Source organism: Chaetodon trifascialis, chromosome 16, assembly GCF_039877785.1.
Source record: "Chaetodon trifascialis isolate fChaTrf1 chromosome 16, fChaTrf1.hap1, whole genome shotgun sequence".
Taxonomy (NCBI): Eukaryota; Metazoa; Chordata; class Actinopteri; order Chaetodontiformes; family Chaetodontidae; genus Chaetodon; species Chaetodon trifascialis.
This window is the reverse complement of record NC_092071.1, coordinates 21055180-21066879: the sequence shown is the minus strand read 5'-3', so window position 1 is coordinate 21066879 and position 11700 is coordinate 21055180. Positions and strand designations below refer to the sequence as shown.

The 11700-nt window shown below is 43.1% G+C and overlaps 1 protein-coding gene across 1 annotated transcript; it reads left to right on the top strand.

Moving 5' to 3' along the window:
* The first annotated feature begins 735 nt into the window (after positions 1 to 735).
* Positions 736 to 7825, top strand: eral1 (Era-like 12S mitochondrial rRNA chaperone 1). Its single transcript, XM_070983346.1, has 11 exons — positions 736 to 969; positions 1890 to 2048; positions 2174 to 2301; positions 2434 to 2511; positions 2599 to 2645; positions 2727 to 2788; positions 2921 to 3033; positions 3363 to 3677; positions 4140 to 4289; positions 4782 to 4862; positions 5775 to 7825. The coding sequence occupies exons 1-11, from the start codon at positions 864 to 866 to the stop codon at positions 5895 to 5897; spliced, it is 1362 nt and encodes a 453-aa protein (XP_070839447.1). The 5' UTR covers positions 736 to 863; the 3' UTR covers positions 5898 to 7825.
* The last annotated feature ends 3875 nt before the right edge of the window (positions 7826 to 11700 follow it).

The following is an 11700-nucleotide window of genomic DNA, read 5'->3' as shown; positions in this document are numbered from 1 at the left end:
ATGAGCTGATTTGAAATTGCCAATGGCTGAGTTTAGCCTCAGAATATCCTGCAGACCAGTGGTTCCCAAACCGGGGCCCCAGGAGTCCTCTGGGAGTTACAGAGGGTTTGCTGCAAAATGATGCACAACTTTTAGTTTATTTAGTTATTTCACATACCAATGTATATGCAAATATAAAATTAAGCATGTTATTTTGCATGTCAAAATGCTCTGAAGACATGTAGCACAGCTCTCGCTACTTCTGTGATTTCCTTTTTCTACGCGCTTCAGTCCCTCTGAATTGAATTATCTTCTGTCTCATTCCTTAGTCGTCATTTTACTTCTTGCCTGTGTTTCACTCTGCTGTAATCATTTTGTGGTCACTGCGACCCTGATCTGTTTTGGTTTTTTGGTTTTTTTTTGTGCTTTAGGAACTGAAGCTTATTCTAATGGTGCAATCTTTGTGGAGTCAGATGGATGTTTAACATCAACATAAACAAATAAAGAACTCAAGCCATGTCAAACAAGAGACATTTCAATCTGAGTTTCTTCTGTCAAAACTCATTTAACCAGGGCTGCGTGGTCAAATCAGTATTCGACTGTAAAAGCTCTGAGGACCACAACCTTTTGACTAACGTAAGTGTAACAGTTAACACAGACAGTGTAGGAATATTTTGTAGTTGACATATTGGTCGCTAGGGGGCGGTGTAGCGTTCACCCGAAGCCTCTGTGAGGACGCTCTTAAGAGCGGAAGACGTTTCTCTTTGGTCAAAACAACATGGTGTCACCCAGTAGGCAATGTGACAGTAAACAAGGGACTCACCTCTGAAACGGTTCGTGTTGTCACATCAGCTGGAGGACGGCAGTAGCAGCGGTGAAGCTCCATGGCTCTCAGAAGCTGCGCTCGGCTTCTCACACAGCCCGCCGTCCTCTCCAGGCGGGTCGTCGCAGCTGCTCGGCAGGAAAGTGCGTCATGGCTGCTCGCAGCGGGTCAGTCACAAACAGCTTCTTCTGCTGCTCACTTATTAGATTTTTTTAGCAAGGAAACACGCTGGGTTGCTTGTAAAGCATAGGACAAGTTAAAAATGGGAATACGTGACCTTCAGCTCAGTCGCGCCCACTGACGTTTTGAGGATGCTGAGCGGCAAAATGAATCAGAGCACCTCTTTGCTCCTCTGGACCACAGACTGTTCACTGATACGTGATTTAAAATGTCATGTCAGGCGATGTGTGGGATGATAGACAGGACGCAGACAGAATAAATGACAACAACAACAACAACAACGAATGAAAAAATATTAGATTTTCCTCCTGATAAGAGCAAACTACCTGTGCGAGCTAATGCTACATCAACACTCAACACACCCATCACTACAAACACGAGTGAATTATTTTGATAAAATTCAACGTTTTCTTCCCTTTTTTAGGAAACTTCCCGATTCAATCAAACGTGTTATGCTGATACTTTACCCTCTGAGGATGTGGCAGAGTTTAAAGTCTCGTTTCCTCTCAAAAATGTGTTTCATTTCCTGTTTCTTCACCTGGATGTTTGGGCTTCACAGATCAGAGTGATGTGTGGAGTTTAACAGAAGAAGGTCTCTTTCACATCCATCAGGGGAAGGGTCGAAGTCTCCTCAAATCAAAGAAGTTGTGGTCTTCAAACTGCCTGAACCTCAATGATATTTACAGATATAAAACTGATGGACTAATCAACTCATCGTCTCAGTGTCTACGTCTGTGGTCCTAAAGGACCAGTCAGTGTGCACACACACTCACATTGTACTGCAGTTAATTTAATGTGTGAGTCATGAAGAGGAGGAGCATCTGGATGCATGTGTCATATGAACATCAGAGGAAGCAGAATTGGTCACCTTTCAGCCCGGGTGATGGAGATGTTGATGTCTTTACAGGAAACACTGCCTGTGGCCGAGGAGGGGGCAGCGGATTCATCTTCACTCCTGCTTGTTTTATTACATCAGAGGCGTTTCTCAAAAGACTGCTGAAAGGCAAAGCCGCAGAGGCAGACGGCAGTTTATATCGCCTTCCTGCCTCAGTTCCTCCAGACAGCGGTAATCAGACCAGCGCCCCACAGATTTACATCCCTAAACTCATCTGATCTTTCTGGCCTCATCATCTCGTTCCTCTCCTTACTGCTGTCAAATGTACTCGATTCATTATGTGTGTGTGTTTTCAGGTGAACAGATTTCTTTGTTGATGAGGCACCCAGATCAGCCTGACAACTCAAAGATTTTGAAAGTGGCCATCATAGGTGCCCCAAATTCTGGGAAGTCCACATTGACCAATCAGCTCCTCGGCAGAAAGGTTTTTGTTTTAATTGTCTCTTTTTTAAATCTGCACACGATAATGAGTCCGTCTGTCTGCCTGAGGAGGAGGAGGAGGAGGAGGAGGAGGAGGTAGTGCTCACTTTGTAAAGTTAATTGTTTTTTCTTGAAGGTGTTTGCTGTGTCCAAGAAAGTGCACACGACACGGTCTCGTGCCCTGGGCGTCCTCACAGAGGACAATACGCAGATAGTAAGAGCTTTTTCTCTTCTCCTCTGCTGTAATGGAATAATACCATTGAAAAGCCTGAAGTCAGTCATATGTTTGTATGTTTTGTAGGTTTTGCTGGACACTCCTGGTCTCACCACTGTATCCAAGGTTAAAAGGTACCTTTCTTTTTGAGATTTTTGGTATTTTGCAGTATTATCATGCGGTGTAATGTATGGATGGACCCTCTGTTTCCACAGACACCAGCTGGAGAAGTCTTTGCTTGTGGATCCCTGGATCACAGTCAAAGAAGCTGACCTAAGTATGACATAAATTTACTCTGAGCCTTTTTATTAGTTGAACCTGAGCTGCAGTTTTCTTGATGATTTAATGGCGAGAGTAAAATATAGTGTGAGTTTCAAGGGCTTATAATTAGAACTGCGTCCTTTCTCAGTGGTGGTCGTGGTGGATGTGGCCGACAGATGGGCGCGCAACAGGCTTGACTTTGAGGTGCTCAAATGCCTGGCTCAGCACCCTGACATCCCTGCAGTCCTGGTCCTCAATAAGGTATCCTTCCCCAGAGTAATACACGCTGCATACACTGCCATCAGGAAACCTTCAGGAAACTTTAATCAAACAGTGTTTAATAGTGCGTTTATTCGGGAGTATTTTGAGGTGTGAATTAATCCACATTTACTGCTCCAGTGAGTAAAACTCCAGTGCCCATGTTGATAACAATGAAAGAACATGATCTGTTTACTGTTGGTTTTGGTCTTTTCATGGGCTTTGACAATAAGAAAAATATAGACTATCATTAGACTTTCCCTGAACACTTGGCAAAACATTCAAAGAAAGAGTCTGACCGATGTGTTCACTGGTGCTCCTCTGGCTTACAGGTAGACCTGGTTGGGGCGAAGGACAAGCTGCTGAACGTCACAGCTGTGTTGACGTGTGGAGTGGTGAATGGACACAGAATGCACGTCAGGCCAGTGATCAAACCTCCGTGGGCTGAAAAGAGGCCAAACGGGGATTCAGAATTATCGGTTGATGAGGACACCGTAGGGCCCGGGGACAGCGCTGAGACAAAGTCTCTCCAAACTCTGCTGAGCAAAGAGCAGCTGAAGGCGCTCAGCGACCAGCAGGGCTGGCCTCACTTCAAGGACGTCTTCATGCTCTCCTCTGTGGACAAAGAGGACGTGGACACACTTAAGGTACATTTAAGACTATGGTCATAGCAAGAATTCCTGTTTGTATCATAAACACATCTTCCAAACATCTATCTATCATTGTACCTTTATGATGAGAGAGAAATTCGGCAGCACCTGAGAAGCTTCTTGTGCATATGCGATGGCCAGAGGAGGGGATGCCTCAATGCAGCTCAATGATTTCATGTTGAAGGTTGTTAGAAACATCATCTGGTTCCACATTAAGGGGCGTAGCAAAGTTCCTTTTGTTTATGTTATTTTCTGTATTGATGAAAAACAGGAATTGCTTTCTCGTAGTCATGAATTGCCTCGTGGGCTGGATCAAATGATCTCACGGCCTGTGTATGGCGCTTCCCCAACCCTAGTTTAAAGTATTTGTCAGTTTTATAAAGTGGCTTTACTGCAGCGATAGTTTTCATTTTCCTTGTATTTGATGATAACAACCATGCTGTTGTCTTTTTGTTGTAGAGCTATTTCATGGTTGCAGCCAAGCCAGGATCGTGGCAGTACCACAGTGAGGTCCTGACAGACCAGAGTCCAGAGGAAGTCTGCACCAACATCATCAGAGAGAAGCTTCTGGAATGTCTGCCTCAGGAAGTGCCCTATTCAGTGACGCAGGTGACTAATGAACCAATTTGGCACTCTACGTCTCATGTGCTGATAAGCTGACAGCTGACTGACTGCACCCTTCACATCTCCCTGCGCTGGCTCTGTTTATGAAGCCTTTCATGCTCACCTTCACTCCACGTGCTGACATGTGCTTTGATGCAACGTTTCGTCGGGTCATTTTGTCCGTATCATTTCCATCTCTGGCATCATTTTCACTACTCTGCATGTGATTTAGCACGTTGGTCTGTGTCTGCTGTTTTTGTAGTATTCTTTCATCCACTTGAGTAGAATCAAATGCAAAAACACACTCAAAAATTTGACATTTGGATGTCCCAGTCACGCTCATCTGTTGGACATCTTTAATACACAAAGGATTCTGGGACATGTAGTAATGACCGCTGCTCAAAGGCAGCAGCTGAGATCTCCTGTTCCATGTGGAGCTCCACTTTGACTTTTCTAGAAGTGAGCACGTTGTTATTATTTCATTTTCTCTATTTTCAGTCTATTGAATTCTGGCAAGATGGAGAAAATGATGAGCTCCATATTTCTGTGAAACTCTATGCCAAGAAAGACGCTCACATGGTAAGTGCTTTCTATGCTTTTCTGGCTTTCTGAGACGTGCATCTATTCGGCCTGTGAGCTTTGACTCATCTGTAGACATCTGGAAGTCCAGCTGCTTATTCAAAGCCTTACTCACTTGAGCATACATTTTATTTGATTTAGCTTTTTTACTGTATTATAACTACATCATGTGTTTTGGTGTTTTATGTGCCTTTACTTGTGTTTCATCTAGACTTTGTTATTACAATCGGGATGCTCTAATGAAGGATTCCTTCAGTTCAGAAGCAGTTTTTTCCAGTAATTAGACATAATGTGAATGCAGAACAAACACACTGCTTTACCACAGTGTGAAATATAACTGTTTGACTGCTTCAAGATGCTGAGCCCGTGGCAGAGACGTGCCTGGAGGAAGTGAAATCCTCCATGACTGACACCTGTGGCCTCTAATGGCTTCTGATATTTCTTTGCCATTCCCCCATACCTCCACATTCCCTTTTCCTTGTGTTTTTAACTTGTAAATATTTGAGCAGCCTTTCTGAGCCATGCATATTTGATGGCAAAGAATATTTGAAGCTACATCTGAAATGTTTCAAGGCCAGTGACCTCCATCCAAGAAGAGACTCAGACCAGCACCATTCTTTAGCTTTTACATTCAACAGAGCAGTGACTACAGAAACGCAGCGCAGGTGGAACACAGTGATGATTGACCAAAGAAATCCAGTCTCATTTATGCGTTATTCTTTCCTGGTGCAAAGCTATCTTTGACTCATTCTAAATGTTTGTGTTTGAGAGCTCAATACAGTCTTTCAGATAAAAAACCTTTTAAGATTATGCCTTTTAAACCTGCATTACTCAAATGAGATGCTGCAAAATAAAACTATGTCCCTGTCTATTCACTGGCGCCTGACGTTTCTATCATTCTTGCGTCTACAGAAGATGATCATCGGCCCAGCCGGCCAGATTGTAACGCGGATCGCCCGAGAGGTGGGTGAGGACCTGAGCCGGGTCTTCCTGAGGGAAGTAAAGCTGAAGCTCTCAGTCAAACTGAGGAAGTGAAGAGGATGGACAGACTTCAAGGGTGACATCCTGAAGAGATGAAATGACTCTTGTATTTTTCCCTGCAAAGGACAGACCTGAAGAGTCATTTGGGAGATAAGATCTCATTGTGAGTCAGACGTGGACCTGCGAGGTGGCGTGTATCCACAGCCCTGGAGCTCCCACTGAGATCGGAAAGAAATTGTTGTGCTGTAAAGTTTGACTTTTGCATCCTCTGTCTTCATGCATCAGCAGCATCCCTTCCTGTCCATCTCATAAGGCATTATTAAAGATGGAAAGATGTTACCTGTAAGCTGCTGTTATGATGCTGTTGGAAAACTGCCCCAACTTTGGAGAAATTTAACGTTTCTAAATCAGTGAAGTGGAGAGATTCTGTCCAATAAGAGCAGCTTACACAAGCTGAAGAATAGGCTGCGATGAATTATTGGCAATTTATTTAGCAATGATATATTTTAGGCAACAAACATGACACAGACTGTCATCAAATGCATGCTTTGACACAAGTTTGACAGTGTGCTCATGGCTGAGCAGGTTTGGCGAGCTGTGAAAAGGCTGATGGTTTATCTTTGGCTCTCAGAGCTTTTTACTTGGCGCACGCTTCGCGCCTAGCGGAACCTGCACAGTCATGTTCACTCAAATGTCCCTGATGTACCATCCACCCCTGTTCCCTCCACTCCCACATCACTTTAGCCTTCTCCACTGCCTTTGAAGTGTGGCCATCCATCCCCGCGACTATCATTTTTTGTTCTGCTGCCTTCTTCCCTTTTTCCTCTCTCCTCCTCCTCCTCCTTCTTCCTGCCCCCACCTCATCCACCCTCTGCTTTTTTGGCTCTTATAAAGCCCAGCTCTGCCCCCGAGGGCTGAATTGTATCCCTAATGGATGGCAAAATGGAGCACTAACCTGATGCTAAAATGGGTCAGATAATGGTGATTGGATTCATTCCTGCAGCCTGTGAGTTAACTTGACGGTTACTCTATCCAGGGCATCTTGATGAATAACCAGCTAGTGGCCTAAAGCAAGGGTGACGGGGTGGGGGAGAGGCCTCGAATGTCTCACAGAAGCTGTGTCCGCCCCTCAAGCTCTCCCTGCTCTGAGCAACGGCTGCTTCCCAGTGATTAGACAAGCCGGTTGTGCAGTAGAGATCACCACTTAGACAAGCCAACTGCTGCTTGAAAATACAGCTGATCTACGTCTGCCAGCAGATTAAAGTAAACCTTCAAACACAGGATATTTAAAACACTGATACCCTGCTTTTACCAAAAATAAAGAGGTACGCATTTGTTTGGAAGCCATGAGCTTTATTTTATATGCATCCACAAGTACATCTCAAAAATGGAACCAAACGATCATGAATAACACACCAGTCACCAGCTTTTTTCATCCTCCTGCTCCTGAAGACTTTGAGTGAGGGCCAAAGAACCCTTACCATTACTAAAACTCAGTAATGGTAACGGTTTGCCGGCCCTCCTCTGCAGTGCGTGCAGGTTACTGGAGTCAGTCAGGCCTGAGTGTGTGCTGATAGAGCCGGAGGGGGAATGAAACCCTGGATAGTACATCATCTATACTGTAGTGTCACTTTAATAAACTTACAGTATAAGATGATATCCTGTCCAGGGCACAAGACACACGTGTATCAGCGAGTTCCCGCTGTGTGTGTAATCTGCAAGGCAAAGGTAGACGACTCATTAGTGATGCATACAGTGAATGTCGGCCAATGAAAATGTGAATCATACGGGAGATTTTTAAAAATGCATGTATTCAGATGCCAGAGTAAAATTCCCTTTCATTAAAAACTACACTGTAGGACAAAATTTATTTAAAAAAAGCGTTTTTAACCTGCACCACCGTCCCTGTCACCTGCTGCAGAGCCACAGAGCCCAGCGCAGCCTCAGCCGCCTCCTCCCTGTCTGACTTACTCACCCTTTTTGCATGCAGCGGCGTGGGGACATCTTTTATGGCTCGCTGACACTTTCTTTCATGTGCGCATATTTTATGGCTGCTATGCGTCCACGTCTGGTTCACGGGCTCCCAACTGCTCTGCCTGCTGGGCTCCGGCACTTAAAGACCGCAGGCTCATTAGCATACTGTGATGACATCTGGGTGGACCAGACAGCACGGGGGCAACTTTTTCTTATCAGGTCCTAACCTGGTTGCCTCTGTCCAATGATTGCCCACACCCTTATTGGCAGAAAAATACACATGAATCCCATTTTTATTTTTACTGCATGCAGACTGTTATTTAGACTGACTGAATGAATGCAGACAGAGCTGTTTGAGTTGATATCATAGACAAAGACCATTAAAAGATCATTAACTTACCATTTTCAGGAGTTGATGATTATTTTGCACCAGAGTTGATTTTTGCAACACAAATACACATTTGTCATATTTCTCTAAATATTCTTCATGTCCAAACCTCTGTGCAGAATCTAACAGTGACTTTTGACCTTTCGTGGTCACACATGTCTGATTAAAAGACCCCAGCAGTCAGCCAAAACAGAATTTCTTGATTATCTATTAAAATGCTTAGCGCTTATACTAAACATCTCTTAAGTCCTCTGAATCTCATAGCCTTTGGATTTATGCGTGATGGTTTCATGGGTTGGAATTTAATACTACAGTATGTCAGCTGATGTCATGTTATCTGACTTATTAAACTTTTTTTTCATATGCTCAGCGAGATTCCAGGATATGGAGAGCTGAGATCAGTTTTTTATTAGATGTGTCACACAGACACCGCATATCAAACTCACAGCATCAAATTATGCCTGGGCTGTGATCGAGCAGGTAGTAGTTTGCTGCAGTTTGTCTTTAATCCCTGACAGTTTGTCTACATCCTTTAAAAATAGGCTGTCTGTGGAGAGAAAATAAGTCTTGGAGGAGGCTTTGCCTTCCCTCCCCCTACCTTATGAACTCATTGAATTCAAATCCCAAAATTGCTGCAGAAGCTTGTTAAGTAGTAATTGAAGCAGATCAGAGTCATGTAGTGCAGGAGACATGGGAATACACAATATAGCCACCTCTTGCTCAGGTATTGAGGATAGTGATTTCTCAGATGATGGATGTACCTGCTCCAACACCAAATCATTAACACAGAAATATTCACAGTGTGCTCCCATCTTCAGATACCTCTACACCACTATTCTAAGGTCAGGTTCATTTATCACAGCTAGTGTAAACCTACAGAGGGAGAAGGACTGCAATTCTTAATATTTTATCCAATAATTCAGTTCAGTAAGTAGGTCTTTGTTTATGGCTGCTGCATATGAACTGCGACATGTTCTTTGAGGGTTAAGTGGGACATGACGGCCAGCCTAGTTAGGGTGTGGGAGCCGGTTCGGGGTGTGAGAGGTCCTCCTGTAGGCACAGATAAAGATGGAGGTAGGACTATCTGGGTGGTTTGGTTTCACTCCAACTCTTTATCTGCAGCAGAAATGCTCCACTTTTTCTGCAAATTTCCATTTGCCTGCATAGATAAGTTGTTTATTCTTCACTGCACACACAGGCAAAAAGGGAGGGAGTTCTCATTGTGCAACACATCCACAGTGATCATGGGAACCTTGATGGAGTTTGATTAAACTGTTCGCACTTAGGTGAAGGGGAGAGAAGGTTTCTCTCAGTGTTTTCTTGGACAACAAGCAAACGCAATTTAAACGCCATTAAATGTGGACCACATTCTCTACCACATTTCTTGCTTTGTCCTGTCTCACCCCACCCTCCCCCTCCCTCCTCCCCCTCACTCCACTGGCTCAGATCAGAGCGAAAAACACCATGGAAATGAATTTTGATATGAGCAGAGTGATTAAGAGTCAGGGAAGAAATAGAGGCATTATGAAAGTTAGATTTTGATCGTCCTCCTGGGCAACTCAAGTGTCTTGAGCTTTTCTTTTTAGCTTATTTTCCCCATTTGAACCTCTTTTCATCCATCTGTCATTAACTGAGGGTAGCTCACGTTTCCATTTCAGAGGTATGAAACATCTGGCCAGAAGTCATGTGAGCTGTATCGTTTTGTTTAAATGAGAGCAGACTGCCCTGTAGGAAGGCCCCGAGCAGAGCGCTACATGAGTGTGAGTTAATCGGCACACAGTTACACCCTTAAAGGTACTGAACATATTTACAGTGTGGCAGATAAATGCTTGCACAGATTTATTTATGGAAAAACTCTTCAGCATTTATGTGTTAAATTGTACCAAACTATGCATGCGGGTAGAGAGCAGAGCAGTGCTGGAATAAAACTAAGTCTATTCACTTAAGTCTTGTATTTAGGTGCAGTTTTGAGATACTGGTACTTTAAATGTGTATTTCCATTTTATGCTACTTTATACTTTTAGTCCACTACAAGCCAGAGGGAAATATTGTACTCAACAACAACAATAATATTGAGCTACTTTTCAGATGTTTACATAAGGAAACTCTTATAAAATAAAATTAAACAGTGGTTTCCAGCCTGTGTGGCTTGTGACAGCTTACTAAAAGAGGAAAATTAGACAAAAGTCTAAAACATTGAATTTTACTTTGTGCTCAAAACTCATCTCACAACCCCTCCACTTTATCTGGGGCCCTTTGGTTTGGAACCATTGCACTGAACTTCCTAACTGCTCCTAACTGTTTAGAAAGTAGTTCAACTGGCTTCACCCTCACCCTGCTGCTTGTGCATCAGTATCAACAATCTAATAGTGTCACATATGTCTATTATATGTGCAGTAATATGTTAGTCACAGGGGCCATTTCTCCACTGAAAGAGTACTTTTACTTAAAGTACATTTTGCTAATAATACTTTTACTTATTAAGCAGGATTTTGCATGCAGTACTTGTAAGAGTATTCTTACATCGTGGGTAAGTCTGGGAAGGAAGGAGAGGGGAGGAAACGTGCAGGCCAAGTGCACGAGTGTAGCATGTGTGCACAGGCCAAAGTAAAACAAAGTTTTTTATTGTGTAGGGACTGAAGCTGAGCAACGATTATCCAGTTGAAAAATAAATGAGAAAAAAAAATTGAAATCCATAAATCCTATGGAGGAAAGTTCTGTGCAAGGAACTGCAAGGTGAATTCATTGTTTGTGTACTCGTAGCTGCAGTGTGAACTCTGGGCCACACTCTCGTATCGCTAAAAGGAATCTGAATTTGAAATGATACAGTGAGTCAGATATTAAAGCACAGACTTATTTATTTATTAGATCATTTCTATTCTAACAGTGGCTCTGCACTTTCCACCCAGACATCCATCGGTTTCCATTCATTTTTACAACACAGTGAAAATCACTTTGAAAAGACTATAAACTCCTTCACAATGAAGATCATGTCTGCCTTTATTGTAGTCAAAGAGTCGTTATGGCACAACATGCAACTCTGGAAACATTCAGGCTGATATATGATGTTCACTGTGACAGGTTTCCAGGTTTCCACTAACTTTGAGTTTGATTTTCCTAAAAATGATTTGAACTGAACGACTAGCTGGAAGATAAGAACCCACCTTCTGAAACATGATGTTATCTTGGAAAAGGGTTTGCAGTACTGGAAAGTGAACTGGCTACATAATTAGTCTGTAATCAGTTAATATAAATAAATGTATTATCACAATTATCAAAGTAATAGTGGCGAAAGTGTTAGCTGTGTTATTACTGGTAGTTTTTTTATGGATATTATTTATTAACAGCAGTAGTACTGGAGTTTGTTGCTTCAGTATCTCTGTCCTCTGATCGTGTGTGACATGATGTGACTGCCCTCTTCAGGCTGAAGGTGAACTGTCTCTGGGGGCACATGTGAGTCCACAGAGAACTACTGAGTCCAGATAGCTGAACGCT

Excerpts from the sequence above, each read along its gene's own strand:
- eral1 (XM_070983346.1), top strand. The coding sequence starts at position 864 with ATGGCTCTCAGAAGCTGCGCTCGGCTTCTCACACAGCCCGCCGTCCTC. Across the intron at positions 3,034-3,362 it reads CAGTCCTGGTCCTCAATAAG|GTAGACCTGGTTGGGGCGAA; the intron begins GTATCCTTCCCC and ends TCTGGCTTACAG. Across the intron at positions 4,290-4,781 it reads TGCCCTATTCAGTGACGCAG|TCTATTGAATTCTGGCAAGA; the intron begins GTGACTAATGAA and ends CTCTATTTTCAG.